Source organism: Fusarium oxysporum, chromosome 7, assembly GCF_000149955.1.
Source record: "Fusarium oxysporum f. sp. lycopersici 4287 chromosome 7, whole genome shotgun sequence".
Taxonomy (NCBI): Eukaryota; Fungi; Ascomycota; class Sordariomycetes; order Hypocreales; family Nectriaceae; genus Fusarium; species Fusarium oxysporum.
This window is the reverse complement of record NC_030992.1, coordinates 2,358,600-2,375,270: the sequence shown is the minus strand read 5'-3', so window position 1 is coordinate 2,375,270 and position 16,671 is coordinate 2,358,600. Positions and strand designations below refer to the sequence as shown.

Genomic DNA, 16,671 nt, shown 5'->3' with positions numbered 1-16,671 from the left:
GTGGCGGTCAACAGGATTCACGATTCAGTGCAAATCCATTGATTTCCACGATTTCGGCAGGGTTGTTGACCAGCGTTGGCTGGGAGTAACGACGGTGCATTGCATTGACTGTTGGTCGAAGTGGAGATTTAGCCACAATTGTGCCGACCATCGAATAATGTTACCCTTGTGCCTGTGTCGTTCGGTGTGTTTTCCTCCAACAAGAGACTTTGACGCTGCTGCTATCCCTAGCTTTTGCTCCGGGAGATGTCCCTGCATGGAGATGGGGAGATGACTAGCGTGCTTTGAGGGGGCAAGGAGGCTGAACCAGTGCGATGTTGTGCGGTGTTATGCTGTGTTATGCAGTTCATGAGTGGTTAGAATCTATGGATTAGTTATTTTTGTCTGCACAACTGCAACGTCGTATGTCCTTTTCTCGTGCTGTGAGTTCGGTTGCCCAGTCAGACACCACCGTGTGTATCTTGGCGCGCCACCAAACAACCTCGGTGGACTTACAGCTCAGATTCCTCAAGTATTAGATGGCTATTTGTTTGGCATAGAGTAGTACTCAAATCGAGCAATGCAGACTAGAACTAAGTGGTGATGCCATGATGAGCAGACGCAGCCTTCGATGCCAGGTGTCGTTGCATATGAATGCCTCACTCGCCTCGTATTTCTTTAGTACAACCTGCACAAGTATCATATTGGGGATAAGATGGGGGCCCGGGACATGCCACTCATATTAAAAACGTGATGAATCACACAAGCATAAAGCAGCCAGCGTCGTGTCCAAATAAAGTACATGCTCTTTCTGGCTAGGGCACTGGAGTCATGCAACCTTGAGCTTCCATATAGTTTGCACTATTGCGAGGTGACGGCGCTCTTTACACCATTTGGCGTCCGAGCCATTGGGTATTGCTGCAAAGCCAAGTCATTTGAACAGACATGATATTGATACTTGATGCCTAGAGGTTTGGAGCAGAGGAGAGACCGCTTCTGTCATCATGGTCATATTTGTGTGGCTTCTCATTATTGCCTGGACCCATAGTTAGCAGCTTGATAGATATTCACTTTTTTGGATCCACTGTATGATGAGAGCTAACAACCTTCATGAAGGAGGTTTATTGGGAATTCTATACTAGTGACATGGAGGTTCATGGCAATGAAAAGGATTGCCTGCTTAGGCAGTGGCCATACGTCAAGATGTGATATTTGAAGTTTGATGTCACAATAATAAAATCGACTTTTTAGTACTATTCACTACTAGGCCATTCATTCTGAACAGGTAAGGTGCCCCACACCAGCTTGTTGACGTACGTAGAAGTGCCCCTCCAAACAAGAAACGTTTCCCCCACGTTTACAAGAACTTCGCATCAGAAGCTGACGGTATTTTGACTTTCAAGGCTTTATACGGGTACATCTTCTGCACAATTATACCTCATAACAGCTGCTGCCTCTGTCATGGCGTCTCCATCCATCACTCTCGACCGCATCCTTGCGGCAGTCCCAGTTACAAACCGTGGTCAGCCAACTCAGATCTCAGCCGACTCCAAGGGTCAACGGATAGCTTATCCTGTATGATTTGCCCTCTGCCAGAAGACTACAGTCTGTAGATGATGTCTCTGACCCATGTAGTGCGGAAAATCCATATTTGTTCGCTCCATCGACAACCCTTCGGACGCAAAGGAATACACCGGCCACACCGCCCCTACAACCGTTGCTCGATTTGCTCCTAATGGCTTCAAGGTCGCCAGTGGCGACTCAAGCGGAATGCTGAAGGTGTGGGAGCCCGAGTCTATCGAGAGCACCAGGGGCGAGTACGGAATCATCTCTGGTCGTCTGAACGATATTGCCTGGGACGGCGAGTCGCAACGTGTTATTGCTGTTGGCGATGGCCGCGAGCAATTCGGTCGCTGCATTACAGCTGATAGCGGGAACTCGGTTGGTGAGATCATCGGTCACTCCAAGTCCGTCAATGCCGTCGCAATGAAACCTCAACGCCCTTTCCGTGCGGCTACGGTTGGCGACGATGGTAACATGGTCTTCTATCATGGAGCCCCATATAAGTTCAACAACAAGAGCGCTCAACATACTGGTTTTGTTCTGGGCGCTGCTTATTCTCCTGATGGAAGCTCTTTGGTTACAGTTGGTGCCGACAAGAGGATACAGCTCTACGATGGGAAGACGGGTGAGCCCACCAAAGAGATTGGGCAGGGTGAGCACTCGGGAAGTATATTTGCCGTGTCATGGTCGCCAGATGGCAAGAAGTTCGTCACCGCTAGTGCTGATCAAACTGTAAAGCTTTGGGATGTCGATGCGGGCAGCGTCGTCCAAACCTGGAAGTTTGGAGAGGATGTCAGCGTGGGTGATCAGCAAGTCGGTGTTGTATTTGTTCCTGGCCGCAGCGACGGCCTCATCATTAGCCTCAGCCTTGCAGGCAACCTTGCGTACTTGACTGAGGGCAAGCCGGAACCTGCCCGCGTTGTATATGGTCACGGAAAGAGCATAACCGCTTTGTCAATTGGATCTGACGGTAAGGGTGCTGACCTCTGGTCTGGCAGCTTTGACGGCCGGGTATGTCACTGGGACGTTAATTCAGGGATTGCTACGGTTGTCGATGGCCAAGCACATACAAACCAGGTCTCTCAGTTTGCCACTGCCGATGGCAAGGTACTCAGTGCTGGTTGGGATGATACTCTCAGAATTGTTGACGAGTCGGCCAAGACCTTCTTGGGCACTTCCATCAAGCTACAAGCACAACCTAAAGGTGTAAGTGCGGCGAACGGGCTTGTCTATGTCGCGACTTATTCCGGTGTCTCCGTGTACTCTGGCGAAAAGCTGGTCAGCGAGCAGTCTTTTGACTTTACCCCTGGTGCTATTGCGGCATCCGGATCGTTCGTTGCCATCGGAGCCAACGAAAATTCCGTCCGCATTTACAACGCTAGTTCTAATGGTAAGCTCGAGGAAGTCAAGTCGCTGAGTAACCCAACTGGCACTATCTCTGCGCTTGCTTTTTCCAAGGATGGCTCGCATCTAGCCGCTGGAAACAGTGTCGGGAAGATCTATGTTTACAGCGCTGGTAGCTGGGAATTGGTCGCAGACCGCTGGTCAGCTCACACTGCCCGAGTAACATCTATTGCCTGGGACGACACGGGCGCCTACGCTGCTAGTGGTAGCCTTGATACCAACGTCTTTATCTGGTGTCTTGAAAAGAGGAACCAGGGTAAGCGAATCAAGGCTGCTAACGCTCACAAGGACGGCGTCAACGGGGTTGCCTGGGTCGAAGGTGGCAGAGTTGCTAGTGCTGGAGGGGATGCCAATGTGAAGATCTGGAAGGTTCAGAATTTGCCTTGAGCAAGATATATTCTGTACCTGGCGAGTGTTTTCCTACCCGGGCGGCACGGAAAAAAGAGTATACATTAGATAGATGCACCTTTTGACAAGTTGTGCGCAAATAGATACGCCTAAACACCAAACATATGCCTTCCAAATCGTAACGTAAATACATCTCCTCCCAAGTGATCCACTGTCCGATCAGAGGCTCACCGCGCGCTTGACGATGTCAAAGCCCTAATCATGCACCATCGTGGCGTTCTGTTCTTTGGCGACCTCTTCGGGGGCGAGATCCCACAAGCGAAGCCTCTTGGGCTGTTGGGAGGGGATAATGTGAGGAGGCCAACGAGTCTTGTTCTCCTCCCAGAGAAGTCCCACCTTATGGATAGCTTCTTCAAGGTCCTCGGCACTGTCCAATATGAGAAGGAGGCTCGGTTGAAGGTATAAGTTTACATACCTTCCAGAGCTCATGATTGCATATCCCTCCTTGGAGAGATATTTGGCCATCTCAGTCTGGTGATCGTTCAAAAGCTGTATATTTGGTACCACGATAAGAGGCAATCCCATCTTCCAGGCATCAAGAATTGTTCCAGTACCTGGGATATGTAAGTTCAAGGCACGAGATATTCGTTGTTTGACTTACCAGCGTGGGATATCACAAGGCCAAGTTGTCTCTTGCCATCAGCGTCCTTGCATAAAGACATTTCCTCCTTCATGAGATTTTTTTTGGAGGCAAATAGGTCGATACATAGACCCGATGGAATATTAACTTTGCGACCGGCAAGTTGTTTGCTCGCCCAGGCAAGGTCGGGGCCGCACTGCACGCGCAGCTGGGTGAACCTCTGTGAATTCATGTATTGCCAGAAACTTGGCTGAAGTACCGATTCAACAAGTTTTCCAAAACCCGTGGTCGCACCAACCGTGACGAGGCACACGCGATCGAGACGAGGCCCCTCCATACCCGCGAGTAAATCAGTAGAGGAGAAAGAAAGTCAGATGAGTTGTTGATTCAAAGTCTTAAACTATACCGTTCTTCCGCAATAGGGTAGGTAGGCCGGTTCGTGTAAGAGGAAGCTATGGCGGTTAATTATCGGAACCTGGTCAACTACAGTTAAGCTTGGTGGTGCAGCCAAATTTTTGAAAGCCCGCCAACCCACCTTTTGAGACGGACGACAATTCGACGCTGGCATTGCCCTCTTGGACGAATTGCAATGGCTTCAGTATCAAGAGCCGCAAGGCTATGCGCCATGGCCTGCCGTCGGGCCCCTCGAATACAACAAATCCCCCGGCCTCAGCAGCTTATCCGCCCAAAACCGCATGCTCAACGGGCATTTACCACTTCAACGATACGATGGGCGCGCGAGGAGGATCAACGCCAAGACGACGCTGAGGAGGATGATTTCGGTCCTATAGAGCTGAAGAAGCTGGAGGCTGCGTTAGCTGAGGCTTCCACACCGGAGGGGCTGAAACAATTGGATCAGCTGGCCAAAGAGAATGGTTATAATTCCATTGACCACTACTTGCAAAATGAGCTGGAATGGCACCCTGGCTGGGCGTCGGAGGATAGGTCAGTGCTGGAAGATATCACAAGAGATGACAAGGGTGAAAGGCCCAATAAACAGTCATTCTGGTTCGACGAGGAGGATCCCGAAACCAATACCGAAGAACTCGAGGAATTCGACGAGGACGACATAACATCTATGGCTCATGGCAAGCTTGACGAAATTCGAGATATGCGACAGTACGCACGACTGGCAGTATGGGAGTTGCCTCTTCTGTCAAGTGAGTGGAACTGAAATTGACAAAACATGTCTATACTGATACTATAGCAGAGTATGCCAAGCCCTTCGTCCCTCCTAGCGACAACCAGGTTCTGCGATGGCGGTACACTTCTTATATGGGCGAATTCCACCCTGCGGAGAAAAAGGTGGTGGTGCAGTTCGCCCCCGATGACCTGAAGCTCACCCCAGTTCAAACCGAGAAGCTTAAAAAGCTTGCTGGCCCTCGCTACAACCCTGAGACAGAAATCATCAAGATGAGCAGCGATAGCTTTGAGCACCAAGCACAGAACAAGCGCTACCTCTCCAATCTAGTTGACGACCTCATTGCTGCGGCCAAAGACCCCAAGGACACATTTGAGGATATCCCTCTTGATACCCGACATCATAAGATTCAGCCTAAGCCGCAATTCCCCAAGGAGTGGCGCATGTCTCCTGAGCGCCGTGAACAGCTTGATGCCCCACCGCCAACGCTTAGCGATAGAGGATGCTAAAATCGCCGAGAGCGGTCGGCTGATCGATGGAACACAGGCCATCGACGAGTACCTGATCAAGAGGGCCGCCGAGGACCAGAAGAAGGCTAAGATTGCGGAGCTTGTGCCTGCAACACCCGGTAAGAGTGCTGGTGGTAGCCGTGCGAGGAGATAAGAAATAAATAGACAAACCCCTCAGATGTTTAACGTGGGGATGATATGTATTATACGTACGCTGAAATAGGCGGAGCATGTACAACTGCAGGTGTATATATAAGCGGACATTAACAAAAGGCACACGGATATTGAGCCGTCTCAGGCGATTTTGAGTCAGCTTCTCAGAGTGCACATGGAGCGAATGTGGAATGAACACCCAGTTTAGGAGGACGTTCATGATCAAAATGCCTGTACAGCCAACCTTATTGGGGAAATAGGCTCATGTCGTTTCATCATGCAAGTTGAAGCTGCTGACTAAGAGCATCATGACTGCCAAGCAATTATGAGGAAACATATGATCGACTCCCGTCTAAATAACCTCGTTTTTTTCGTATCAAAAAAAAAAAAAAAAGCGTCGTCCATTACTCGTTTTCCTCGAGAAAACAATCCAGGATAAAGGGGGACTTACTACACGATGCAGACGGAACACCTGGTCAACATTATTATTCTTGGAGCTCCGGCTTCTGGAAAGAAGAGCTTCATACGGAGGGTGAGTTAACTCGGTGCAAAAAGACGAATAGATACTGCTGCGTTGGTGTTCGTTCTCATGAGGGAGAGCATTTGCTAAGCAAGATACCAGTATTGTCAAGATGTCTTCACAGACTTGTACGATCCCATTACCGAAACATCCGGGGACCGGCGTCTGGCAAACGTCTCTGGCATCCCGACCATCATCAACCTTGAGCGCATCCCATCAACATTTATTCAATCTGCTCCCGAATCCCGCCGCATAGCAACGGAAGCGGATGCTCTAATTCTGCTATACGACAGCTCCTCCATCGAGAGCCTGGAAGAGCTTCGGCGCATACGGCTCCAAGTGCTGGCTCCGCACTTAGGAGAAGCGGCGCCACCCACGGCCGTGGTTGCTGGCAAGGCCGATGGCGCGGAGGCCGCGGGGAGCGTATGGGAGCGGGGGTTAGGAGAGGGGAGGAAACTGTCGGTGTTGTTAGGGGCTAAGTTTGGGGTTGTGTCGGCACTTTGGGGAGACGGGGTCAAGGATGTAGTAGAGGAGCTGGCGGCGAGGGTTTTGGAAAGGAAGGGAATCGGAAAAGACATGTTGATGGGAGCAGGATCATAAGTGAAGTTATCACCGTTGTCACGAGGAGCTCAAAGTGAGGTTATCACCACCTTAAAAGGTGGGCCCGGTCGGGCTGCTTCTGATAACAAAGCAACAAAAGCATGAAGATCATGCCAGTTCGAAAAATGCTGGTGTAATAGATGGGCAAAGCCCAAAAAGCACCCTATGCCAGTTTCAGACCCACCATGCGAGATGTGCGTATAGATGGCATTGCGTTACACTAAAGGTGGTAAGTACAGGACTTGGAGTAACACAACAGCAATAATGTTAAGTGCCAACTTAATTCGAGCCGTGCATATCGAGGAAAATTGGTAATAGAAGAGATAATGAAGTCCAATGATAACATTAATCTCTATTGTCTTGATTATAAGTCAGTAGTAAAGGACTGGTCTAAGATGCCGTTGAAAGAACCACTGAATTAATGAGAGATTCGGCCTTCGGGCTAGTACTAGTTAAACAGGCGGGCGTACCTGAGGTAGGGCTGGTGGCTCTTGAACGTGCAGGGCTCAAAATGCGCGCGGGTACCGACCGGTATTGCAAATGATCGTCATTGTCATCCATTGAACCAGTTCAACCCATACTATGTACCTACCTAAACAGACTTCAAGCTCTGACGAAACTGTGCCTCGGCATGATTCAGCACGTGGATGTGGATGGCTGCCGAGGGAGGCGATCCGGGGTTCGATACAACGAGCCCCTCATTTGCATCCCTTGAAATTGATTGTCCTGGCTCCTTTATTTTCTTTATTACATCTCGCGGTCGTATCTACCTAGTCTTTGACGCTTCAGCAACTGGTTCGGTCTTGCTTAAAGTCTATGACTGTTATATTGTGAGGCTGCGCAGAAATATTGGTTAAATATTCCTCCCAGGGCTGACGAATCCACCCAATCTCGACTTCTGGGCAAGGTAGCCTGATTAATTAGGAGAAGGCCTCTAAGAGATCAACGCATTCTCAAACTCATCACTTCAATCCAACACTAAAATTCTCAACTCTTCTTCAACTGAAAACGTCACCATCCTTTTCTTAGACAAGGAGTTGTCTTTTACGCATCATACATCGTCCCCAACCCGCGACACCAAACACAGGCAGTGGCGTCAGCACTTAATCTATCCTGCCAACCAACCACATTTCAACATCACTCATCAACATGGCTGACAACAATTCATCCTATACCATTGCTCCTTTAGAGCACACGCCCCTCGATGAGATCGCCGCCAAGGTCGATCTCATGAGGAAGACCTTCAGATCAGGCCGTACCAAAGACATAGAGTTTCGCATGATTCAGATTCGCAAGCTGTACTGGGCCATCGTCGACAACACTGAACTGATGCAAGATGCTCTTATCAAAGATCTTCGCAAGTGCAAGTACGAGGCCGTTCTGGCCGAGATTGATTGGTGCAAGCAAGAATGTATCGACATGGTCAATAACATGGAAAAATGGCTACGCGATGAGCCTGTCCCCAATGTTCCTTTGCAGTTTCGTGCCATGAAGCACCGCACTCGCTTCGAACCACTCGGGGTTGTCCTTAACATTGGATCCTTCAACTTCCCTTTTCAGCTCAACCTCCCTGTTGTCATTGGCGCGATCGCTTGTGGTAACTGTGTTGTTCTCAAGGCCTCTGAATCATCTCCCAACTGTGCCATGGTGCTCAAGAAGATCTTCGACGAGTCCCTGGACCCCGAATGTTTCACATATGTTAATGGTGCTTTGCCCGAGACTCAACTTCTGCTCGAGCAGAAGTTCGACAAAATTTGTTTCACCGGCGGCAAGGCAGTCGGCAAGATTATTGCCCAGAAGGCTGCCGAGACCCTAACTCCTGTGCTTCTCGAGCTCGGTGGTTTGAACCCGGCCTTTGTCACCAAGAACGCCAACCTCAAATTGGCCGCCAGACGACTTCTGTGGCAGAAATCTCTCAATGCAGGCCAGGTTTGCATGTCTCACAACTACATCCTCGTCGAGCGAAGTGTTCTTTCTCAATTCTTGGGGGAGCTCAACAACCAGATGCGCACCTTCTTCCCCAAAGGCGCCAAGAACAGCCCTGATCTTTGCCGCATCGTCAATGCTGGCCACTTCAACCGCCTCAAGAAGATGCTTGATGGCACCAACGGCAAGATTGTCCTGGGCGGCTCCATGGACGAATCTACCCTGTTCATGGAGCCAACGGCGGTGCTTGTTGACGATATCAACGACAGTATGATGACCCAAGAGGCGTTTGGCCCCATTTTCGCAATGATGGCGGTTGATTCCCTCGACCAGGCCATCGACATTGCTAATACAGTTGACCCGACGCCTCTCTCTCTTAGCGCCTTTGGAAGCAAGGCTGAGAACAATAAGAGTACGTTGACCTCGCCAATCTTTTGACAGTATACCTAACGCAGCACAGTTCTGGATAATGTTACCTCTGGCGGCGCCACATGTAACGATGCCTTCTTCCACTCTCAGATTCCACAGTCTCCCTTGGGAGGTGTTGGCCAATCTGGAATGGGCAACTATCATGGCATCTACTCTATCAGAACTTTTAGCCATCAGCGTACTATCGCCGAAGTCCCTTACTGGGCTGACTTCCTCTTTCGCGTGCGATACATGCCATACCAGTGGCCCGTTATGAATCGGATGAAGGCTGTTGCCGACTCAAAACCTAACTTTGATCGCAACGGTAACAAAACCAAGGGAATTACATACTTCCTTGCGCTGGTCCTCGGTCTCGGATCAAAGAAGTCCAAGGGCGCTCTTCTCAGGTGGGCCGTCCTCGTGGTTGCAGCCGCCATACTGGAAGCAAAGAAAGGTGTTCTGAGCCAATTGCTCACACGATAATCATCTAGTTAATCCCTCCCTCTTATTAGTCAGTCATATATCATGAGAAGGCCTTGCTAAAACAAGGGGGCTCCCCGAGACTCGGTGGTCTAACACCATTTGCTGAGAAATGGAAAGCAGTTACGGTGGTAATTGGAGGATACCCCTTGTATGTACGGTTACATGTAAAATGGTCAAATAGTTCTACCTTAATTTCTGTAAAGCATTATAGCGACATCTATGCTCTCTGAAGTACATCCTAATGCACCTGATCAAGGTGTTGATGATTCAAACAAAATAACAAAAACTTGATATTGCGCGACACTATGACTCCATGTCTAGTAAAACTTGAGGTTGTGGTATCTTGTATTAGATTGCCAATAGGCCAGAAGATTTTTGAATATACAAGCATTAACGGCCAGTCAAAACGGCTGCTAGGTGCTGTCCCTTCTTGCCTCCCAGGTACAGGTCGTCATCAATGGAATCACGGACCATATCCACTGCCTCACTGTATCCTCTGGTCACTGTATCTTCATCCACCTTGAGCCCGTTCTCAACAAGGGCCAGGATGACGCTGCGGATTCGCGCAATCTCGCGCATGGTCGACACTTCCATGGGATCATTCTGACTCGAGTAGACCTTGCTGCTAACATTCTCCTCCATACGGTTGATGCCCGCTGCCTCAGCGGCCGGGTCGCTTTCTATGTGCTTGCTGATCCAAATGTATCCATTTACACCAAGAAGGACATCGACCTTGCCGCCGGCGTTGGCCACATCCATTGTCCAGACCTGTCTCTTGGATCGAACGACACCACCCCCACCACCGGTGCCAGTGACAGCGACGAAGACACCGTTGCGAAGCTTACCATACTTCAAACTGCGGGTGTGGAGACTCGCGGCGCCGTCTTGGTGCAGCTGCTGGACTTCTGCGACAACAAGATCTCCTTCGGCGAAGAAACTGCGGATTTGAAGCTCATCGGTCTCGGTACGCTTGCGGAGAATACCACCGGGTAAGTTGATGGCTGAAATTTGGAGAATGGCAAGCTGAGACGCGGCTACATCGACACGCCACCGCTTTGCCTGAACTTCGACGATCCGACCAACAACTAAGTCACCAATCTCCGGAGTGTAACGGGCTCGGAGAGGCCGCACAGAGAGCAGCTTGTTTGTCTTTGTGAGGGTACCAGCAAGAGAAGATTTGATAGACGATGATCCAGACGGCACGTAAGTACCATGTCCACTAGAGAAGAAGTTAGCGACATAAATAATTGTGAGGTTTGACGTGCTGAAAGCTTACCGCATCCATTGGGCATTTGAAGTTATCTCAGCGCCTGGAGTGAGAATGTCGTCAGCCGCAATACCAGCACCGCCTTCTGAGTCGGAATCAGAGTCGGAGTTTGTAGCCGCAACAGCATGTGGCCTCCGAGGCGTGGGAGGCTGAGGACTGAGGATTGTGATAGGCATGGTGAGATGATCGTGAGATGGCAAAGCAAGATATGAGCTAGCTGTTGCGGTCAGATGACCGTATAAGGGCTTTGGAGAAGTCTTTCAATATGTTATATTCGGATACAACAAGGTATGTTTTGTAGTATCTGGTTGGTGAGCCTCTCGGTCTCTGTCGTCGCTTTTTGGAGGTTGATGGGTGAGTTTGGTTAAAGATTCGATGTGGGGCTTTCATGTTGAGATTTTAGTGTTTTACGACACAGCGCAGCAGCTTATACGGAGCTCCAGCGACATAACGTCAACCCATCAATAACACAACTGTAATTTGGTAAACTGACACTGGAGTTCTGTTCGGTTACTTGGGATTTTTATTTCGAATCCAATTCTGGGGCCTTAGTGACGCAACATTAAATGACTAAAACTACGACTTTCGCAGTATGTACCGTAAGATACTGTACTTTGTGAAACACTATTGATTCATCCTGTATGTATTCCCCCCCGCCTTCTTGCTCCCTACGCTTTAATTAGTGATGTGCGAAGATGGGCATATGCATAGTACACGTTCAGTATCGCAGGCTGAGCGACAAAATAAGCACCCAACCACTTGTATAATATAGTAGTAACACATGATTTTCTGAAATAGAAGATAGTAGGAAAGCTAGAGCCAGCTTGTAGGGAGCCGCACCGGGAGCTATTATACAAGGGGATACGTGTTGGAATTGAGATGAGTTCGCTGCATGATTCGTATGTATATCCTTGATTACTTGAAAGCTCGCCAGAGCCCCATCCACACCAGAGCAAGCGAAATAGATGTGATTCCAAACTTGCGACTTCTCATACCGAATGGCGATTTGCTCCGTAGGATTAAATCCTTTTGCTTATCAAGCTGTGACATTCCGGAAAAGTAGCTGTAAGCTCCAAGGCCAAAGAATGCGCCGCTTCCTATCGTCATATTAGCTTATTCTGAGTTGCAAGAAATCGCAACCGCCAAATTCAAAAAACTGACCAACGACTTTGCAAGGCAAACAATCATCTCCTCTGTCCTGACGCAGGATATTCTCAAGCTTCTCTGGCTTCTCAAGAGCCTGAATTGTCGGTATTTTGTCAGACATTTTGGGTGTTTTCGCTTTGCTACTTGGAATTCGGACGACTAATACAAACTGACGCTCGAATTAATCACAACTACAAAGGTTGAAGCCGCGTGATACCAAACTTTGATTGGGCAGATAAACTGCTGTTTGCTGAGTCATGCATGTCTAGGGTCTTGAGCTTTAGTGTCAGTTTCGTCATTGCTTGGGCTGTCCCGTGTTGGCGCAAAGCGAAGCTACTCACCTTACCTAACGCACTGACTTCGAGGGAGGTTATCACCATGAACGGAGTTATTGAGGCACTTCACATTTACGATGATAACCGGTACGTCTCGTAGAAGCGTTTGAACGATAAGATACTTATCTAACGCTTTGCCGCAGAAACCCCATTCTATCACATACCTACGCAGGGCGGCCATTGTCGGCAACTCATCTCCTGCCCCTCTACCTAGAACACCCTCTACCGCGACCGAACCTGATCTACCTCCCCAATACGAGCCCCCCGACGCTCGTCTTCAGTCTGACGCACGCGAACCTCTTATTTCTTGCTACATCGTCGACCGAAATCGAACCGTTGCTAGTCTTTGAGTTTCTACACCGTATAATAGATGCATTCGAGGATTTTCTTGGCGCGCCACTTCTGGCCGTCAAGATCGAGAACAATTACGACATAGTTGCACAGCTCTTAACAGAGATGTGTGATGCAGGTACGATAAGCACAACAGAACCAAACGCCCTACGTGAAGTGGTGGAGCAAGAAGGCTGGGTTGGAAAACTACTGGGAAGCATCAATCTTCCAGGGTTAGTGAACCGTTGAGCTCTTTAGAAAATTGGTATTTGAGCTAACCTGTGGCCAGAAAAGCACCTCTGGGCGCCAATTTTTCGAATTCAAGCACACCATCCATCCTGCCCTCGAACTCAACCGCTTTACCATGGAGACGAGCCAACGTACGGCATACGTCCAATGAGATGTACGCCGATATCGTCGAAACTTTGTCGGTTACGCTTGCTCCATCAGGAAGACCTCTCGCTGCCTTTGCCAATGGAACGATCGCATTTACCTCAAAGGTATCAGGCGTTCCTGATATTACGCTTAATATCACTAGCCCATCAGGAAAACACAACCTCGGGGGCATCATGGAACTACCAGTGTTTCACCCATGCGTGCGGCTCAACCGGTGGAAAGAGAGACCAGGCGAACTCAGCTTCATTCCACCTGACGGAAGATTTATCCTGGCTGGATATGAAGTTGATTTACTGCCTTTTTCAAGCGGGAAGAGTGGAAGTCTTAGCTCCAACAACCTCAAGTTACCGATTAATATGGAAGTAAAAACAGGATTAGGTGCAACAGGGTCTGATTTCGAAGTCCGATTACAGGTCAACAAGATTCTTGGAGCACCCTCGCCAGCATCATCAGGATTGGGAAGAGGCGGCAGTGGAGGTCGATTAGGCGGACCTCATCCTGGATCACCAGGAGCACCTTTGATGGACGACCTCACTGTGACAATCCCACTCCCAGCAGATGTCAGGAACCTATCTGAGATCCGGCCTAGCAAGGGCGACGCCAGCTTTAATCCGGGAGAGAAGGTCTTGGAATGGTACATTCCCGCAAAGGAACTGTCAGGCGGAACAAGCTACTTTGGACTCAGAGGCACTGTGGTGGGGCCGCTGACAGAGGAGGGTGATGGGGGATTCGATCCTAACGGATTTGGATTTGGAACCGACTACACATTTGACGGACCATATCAGAGCGTACCTGTTGCCAAGGCGGCGCAGAACCCGGAGAGCACAGGCGACGACAAGGACGCCAAGAAGGTCGCACAGAACAAAATCCTGATGCCAACATCGGCCTCAGTAAGCTTCTCGGTCAAGGGATGGTTGGCAAGTGGTCTGAAGGTCGAGAGTATTCAGCTCGACACACGCAAGAGTAAGGGCCTGGGAGAGAGTGTCAAGCCATACAAGGGTGTCAAATACTTGACAATCAGTAAGGGAGGTGTGGAGATACGATGTTAATTAAGGAGACGAGACGGGGAATAGCAGCTGGGAACACAAACACGAACATAGACTCAAGATGCTGTGCTGAGCCAGATGTCTTGTTAGCCGTGCTTGCGGGCCAATAGGAGAAGAGGTAGAAGTCATGACAAAAGCAAAAAGAACGTACCTGTCGCAGAAGGGTGAGCATGCGTACTTCTGTAATGTAATTAATGCAATTTTTATTCGCATACATGACCGGGCTCGTTGCCGCGGGAGTGGAAGGGAAATTTAGGAAGTATCACCTCGGAGCGCCTCCCAAGGAGCGACGGAGCTCCGAAGCCGCATGAGGTCGGGGCATCGGCTCTAAGTGTGGGGGCAGTCCCGGAACCCCAAGCATCACGCAACGGATAATGCGATCGCGATATGATTGGATGGACGAAGGGGAAACCCATCCCGATGATTTTCATGACAATTCAAGGACTCCCCCAATTCCGAGGAATCAGTACGTACCCTGTCCCACTAACATTACCCCGACGTCACGCAAACTCCCGAACCCCAGACCTAGACCGAGTAGGAGGGCCCAAGGCCTGGGGCCCCCAAAGGGTGATCAGTCTCATGGGTTTGGTCTGGGACCTGGGACTGATTTCTTATTTCGTTGATTGCAATTAGGGATGCTACTTCTCCTCCTGTAACCCTTTTGTGTCCCACTTGCCTACGCATATCACCTCAGCATGAGATCTTCACTTTGTCCATCCTGACCTCTATCTTCTGCCCCGCCGCTCAGACGGTAATGGACAAGCTCGCGATGTCCACGATGCGGTGCTGTCGCACTTACACAATAGCTAATCACGTTCGCTCTCCTGTTTTTCCGCAAAGCTCAAGTCGACCGTCATTGCAGGCTTTGCAGCAGCAACAACAACAACCAAAGCATCAACTGTCACAACAAAGATGGCGTTCTACACATCGCGGCGGCACCAGAACAGCCCTGTTCTTCCCCGGCCAGGGCGTTCAGCGGGTTGGCATGCTGACTCCATGGCTCGAGGCTTTCCCTTCGACAGCATCGCAGTTACGAGACGAGATCGACGAATACATGGGTTACAAGCTCTCCGACATCATTCAGAACGGGCCATCAAAGCTTCTTACTGAGACACCCAATGCGCAACCGGCCATCATGGCTACGTCCATCTTCATCCTGCGTATCCTCGAACGCGAATTCAACTTCAGAGTCACCGACCACTTTGATGTGACGCTGGGGCACTCACTGGGTGAGTTTGCCGCTGTCGTCGCGGGTGGCTATATCTCCTTCCAGGACAGTCTACACCTCGTTCGTAAACGGGCAGAGGCAATGTCGGACGCCACGAAACATGCAATTGAAAAGTATGGTGGCGAGTATGGCATGGTGGCAGTTATATCCCATCCGGAACATATGGACAGCCTGATTCAGGCCATTCGGGAGTTTGTCGGCATCTCAGCTGAAGACCAGGCCGACCTGCCACCGATTGAACAAGTTTTGATAGCCAACATAAACAGCAAGAATCAGATTGTACTGAGCGGAAATATCGAGCGTATAAAGACGCTTATCGCCCACGTCCGTCAATTCCTTGGCTACGACCCGCGCGCCGTCCGTCTCAAAGCCGACAGTCCCTTTCACAGTCCCATCATGCAACCAGCCGTCACCGTAATGCGCCAGCTCCTAGAAGAACCCAGCAGGGCAGAGGGTCGCGAAAAGGAGGACGTTGTGACATTCCCGGGCAAATTGCCCATCGTGAGCAACGTGTCTGCGCGGCCAGTCTGCTGTAAGAAGGAGCTCAAGGATTTGCTGGCCCGTGGCTGTCTGGATACAGTTCGTTGGTGGGATAGCATCAAATACCTAGATCAAGAGGCGCGCATACGACGATGGGTGGGCGTCGGACCTGGAAAGGTCGGCCGCAATCTTGTCGGAAAAGAGGTTGGCATGCGCGGCAAGGACCTTGTGAAGGGAGGGGGCGTATGGGCTATTACGGATCCATCTGAGGTTGAGGAGGTTCTGAGAGGGCTTGAAGATACGGCGAATCTCATGGAAGATGATGAGTATTCAGAGTAAAAGCACGAGCTCGGATGTCCCAGGGATATAAGAGACGGCTGTACAAGCCTTGGTTGAGTCGTCACATAGTTCTTTATTGGGAACTATTCACTACCTACTATGAATCTGGAGTGTATGTTAATAGGGTGGGATATGCTGCATCAAGCAAGCGATTATGAATTTTCACGATTATTGAATTGTTTTGACAGCATAAACATATGGATACCAAGCAGTGCTATATACGCACTTGAAGGCTCTGTTCAGCTTAACTACCTATACCATGAATAATAGACATGTACGGATCATGGTTTCTCAGTTGATGGCCGGTTTCAGACAATCGAACTAAAGAGAGACATTCCAGCCTCCAGCCGCCTCATCATGCTTCCAGCTTGAGACTATAACTATAATAGACATTTCCAGTATTGTAATCAGAAACGAATCTCATATTTAC

The 16,671-nt window shown here is 49.7% G+C and overlaps 9 protein-coding genes across 13 annotated transcripts; 6 read left to right on the top strand and 3 right to left on the bottom strand.

Annotated features, from left to right (window-relative positions):
* The first annotated feature begins 1,317 nt into the window (after positions 1 to 1,317).
* On the top strand, positions 1,318 to 3,770 carry FOXG_05467 (uncharacterized protein). 3 transcript variants are annotated; one of them, XM_018383760.1, is made up of 3 exons: positions 1,334 to 1,554; positions 1,615 to 3,141; positions 3,217 to 3,478. In XM_018383760.1, the coding sequence occupies exons 1-3, from the start codon at positions 1,441 to 1,443 to the stop codon at positions 3,331 to 3,333; spliced, it is 1,758 nt and encodes a 585-aa protein (XP_018240756.1). In that variant the 5' UTR covers positions 1,334 to 1,440; the 3' UTR covers positions 3,334 to 3,478. The 3 variants fall into 3 exon arrangements, with proteins under 3 accessions (XP_018240755.1, XP_018240756.1, XP_018240757.1); XM_018383759.1 differs by having other exon boundaries at positions 1,318 to 1,554; positions 1,615 to 3,770; XM_018383761.1 differs by having other exon boundaries at positions 1,334 to 3,141.
* Positions 1,330 to 4,393, bottom strand: FOXG_05466 (beta-1,4-N-acetylglucosaminyltransferase). Of its 2 annotated transcripts, XM_018383758.1 has the most exons (3): positions 3,956 to 4,393; positions 3,770 to 3,908; positions 1,330 to 3,721 (listed from the first exon to the last, which is right to left on the bottom strand). In XM_018383758.1, the coding sequence occupies exons 1-3, from the start codon at positions 4,269 to 4,271 to the stop codon at positions 3,550 to 3,552; spliced, it is 627 nt and encodes a 208-aa protein (XP_018240754.1). In that variant the 5' UTR covers positions 4,272 to 4,393; the 3' UTR covers positions 1,330 to 3,549. The 2 variants fall into 2 exon arrangements, with proteins under 2 accessions (XP_018240754.1, XP_018240753.1); XM_018383757.1 differs by having other exon boundaries at positions 3,268 to 3,908; positions 3,956 to 4,343.
* A 62-nt stretch (positions 4,394 to 4,455) lies between these two features.
* On the top strand, positions 4,456 to 5,986 carry FOXG_05465 (uncharacterized protein). Its single transcript, XM_018383756.1, has 2 exons — positions 4,456 to 5,094; positions 5,145 to 5,986. Exons 1-2 carry the CDS (start codon positions 4,524 to 4,526, stop codon positions 5,582 to 5,584), a joined length of 1,011 nt encoding a protein of 336 aa, XP_018240752.1. The 5' UTR covers positions 4,456 to 4,523; the 3' UTR covers positions 5,585 to 5,986.
* Positions 5,987 to 6,112: 126 nt separating this feature from the next.
* FOXG_05464 (uncharacterized protein) lies at positions 6,113 to 7,194 on the top strand. The gene is made up of 2 exons (XM_018383755.1): positions 6,113 to 6,269; positions 6,360 to 7,194. Exons 1-2 carry the CDS (start codon positions 6,195 to 6,197, stop codon positions 6,855 to 6,857), a joined length of 573 nt encoding a protein of 190 aa, XP_018240751.1. The 5' UTR covers positions 6,113 to 6,194; the 3' UTR covers positions 6,858 to 7,194.
* Positions 7,195 to 7,499: 305 nt separating this feature from the next.
* FOXG_05463 (uncharacterized protein) lies at positions 7,500 to 10,626 on the top strand. Of its 2 annotated transcripts, XM_018383754.1 has the most exons (3): positions 7,554 to 9,195; positions 9,244 to 9,598; positions 9,683 to 10,006. In XM_018383754.1, the coding sequence occupies exons 1-3, from the start codon at positions 8,007 to 8,009 to the stop codon at positions 9,684 to 9,686; spliced, it is 1,548 nt and encodes a 515-aa protein (XP_018240750.1). In that variant the 5' UTR covers positions 7,554 to 8,006; the 3' UTR covers positions 9,687 to 10,006. The 2 variants fall into 2 exon arrangements, with proteins under 2 accessions (XP_018240749.1, XP_018240750.1); XM_018383753.1 differs by having other exon boundaries at positions 7,500 to 9,195; positions 9,244 to 10,626.
* On the bottom strand, positions 7,541 to 11,323 carry FOXG_05462 (exosome complex component RRP4). Its single transcript, XM_018383752.1, has 2 exons — positions 10,951 to 11,323; positions 7,541 to 10,893 (listed from the first exon to the last, which is right to left on the bottom strand). The coding sequence occupies exons 1-2, from the start codon at positions 11,115 to 11,117 to the stop codon at positions 10,065 to 10,067; spliced, it is 996 nt and encodes a 331-aa protein (XP_018240748.1). The 5' UTR covers positions 11,118 to 11,323; the 3' UTR covers positions 7,541 to 10,064.
* Positions 11,324 to 11,447: 124 nt separating this feature from the next.
* On the bottom strand, positions 11,448 to 12,303 carry FOXG_05461 (uncharacterized protein). Its single transcript, XM_018383751.1, has 2 exons — positions 12,103 to 12,303; positions 11,448 to 12,038 (listed from the first exon to the last, which is right to left on the bottom strand). The coding sequence occupies exons 1-2, from the start codon at positions 12,206 to 12,208 to the stop codon at positions 11,857 to 11,859; spliced, it is 288 nt and encodes a 95-aa protein (XP_018240747.1). The 5' UTR covers positions 12,209 to 12,303; the 3' UTR covers positions 11,448 to 11,856.
* An 87-nt stretch (positions 12,304 to 12,390) lies between these two features.
* Positions 12,391 to 14,515, top strand: FOXG_05460 (uncharacterized protein). The gene is made up of 3 exons (XM_018383750.1): positions 12,391 to 12,509; positions 12,566 to 12,985; positions 13,042 to 14,515. The coding sequence occupies exons 1-3, from the start codon at positions 12,466 to 12,468 to the stop codon at positions 14,195 to 14,197; spliced, it is 1,620 nt and encodes a 539-aa protein (XP_018240746.1). The 5' UTR covers positions 12,391 to 12,465; the 3' UTR covers positions 14,198 to 14,515.
* Positions 14,516 to 14,626: 111 nt separating this feature from the next.
* Positions 14,627 to 16,611, top strand: FOXG_05459 ([acyl-carrier-protein] S-malonyltransferase). The gene has a single exon (XM_018383749.1). The coding sequence runs from the start codon at positions 14,949 to 14,951 to the stop codon at positions 16,239 to 16,241; it is 1,293 nt and encodes a 430-aa protein (XP_018240745.1). The 5' UTR covers positions 14,627 to 14,948; the 3' UTR covers positions 16,242 to 16,611.
* Positions 16,612 to 16,671: the final 60 nt, after the last annotated feature.

Coding starts and splice junctions, on each gene's coding strand:
- FOXG_05459 (XM_018383749.1), top strand. CDS start 14,949: ATGGACAAGCTCGCGATGTCCACGATGCGGTGCTGTCGCACTTACACA.
- FOXG_05460 (XM_018383750.1), top strand. CDS start 12,466: ATGAACGGAGTTATTGAGGCACTTCACATTTACGATGATAACCG. Junction 12,510..12,565: donor CACATTTACGATGATAACCG/GTACGTCTCGTA, acceptor GCTTTGCCGCAG/AAACCCCATTCTATCACATA. Junction 12,986..13,041: donor GGAAGCATCAATCTTCCAGG/GTTAGTGAACCG, acceptor ACCTGTGGCCAG/AAAAGCACCTCTGGGCGCCA.
- FOXG_05465 (XM_018383756.1), top strand. CDS start 4,524: ATGGCTTCAGTATCAAGAGCCGCAAGGCTATGCGCCATGGCCTGCCGT. Junction 5,095..5,144: donor GGAGTTGCCTCTTCTGTCAA/GTGAGTGGAACT, acceptor ATACTATAGCAG/AGTATGCCAAGCCCTTCGTC.
- FOXG_05464 (XM_018383755.1), top strand. CDS start 6,195: ATGCAGACGGAACACCTGGTCAACATTATTATTCTTGGAGCTCCGGCT. Junction 6,270..6,359: donor AGAAGAGCTTCATACGGAGG/GTGAGTTAACTC, acceptor GCAAGATACCAG/TATTGTCAAGATGTCTTCAC.
- FOXG_05467 (XM_018383759.1), top strand. CDS start 1,441: ATGGCGTCTCCATCCATCACTCTCGACCGCATCCTTGCGGCAGTCCCA. Junction 1,555..1,614: donor GTCAACGGATAGCTTATCCT/GTATGATTTGCC, acceptor TGACCCATGTAG/TGCGGAAAATCCATATTTGT.
- FOXG_05466 (XM_018383757.1), bottom strand. CDS start 4,271: ATGGAGGGGCCTCGTCTCGATCGCGTGTGCCTCGTCACGGTTGGTGCG. Junction 3,909..3,955: donor CCTTGTGATATCCCACGCTG/GTAAGTCAAACA, acceptor TACATATCCCAG/GTACTGGAACAATTCTTGAT.
- FOXG_05463 (XM_018383753.1), top strand. CDS start 8,007: ATGGCTGACAACAATTCATCCTATACCATTGCTCCTTTAGAGCACACG. Junction 9,196..9,243: donor CAAGGCTGAGAACAATAAGA/GTACGTTGACCT, acceptor AACGCAGCACAG/TTCTGGATAATGTTACCTCT.
- FOXG_05461 (XM_018383751.1), bottom strand. CDS start 12,208: ATGTCTGACAAAATACCGACAATTCAGGCTCTTGAGAAGCCAGAGAAG. Junction 12,039..12,102: donor TTTGCCTTGCAAAGTCGTTG/GTCAGTTTTTTG, acceptor ATATGACGATAG/GAAGCGGCGCATTCTTTGGC.
- FOXG_05462 (XM_018383752.1), bottom strand. CDS start 11,117: ATGCCTATCACAATCCTCAGTCCTCAGCCTCCCACGCCTCGGAGGCCA. Junction 10,894..10,950: donor TCAAATGCCCAATGGATGCG/GTAAGCTTTCAG, acceptor CTTCTTCTCTAG/TGGACATGGTACTTACGTGC.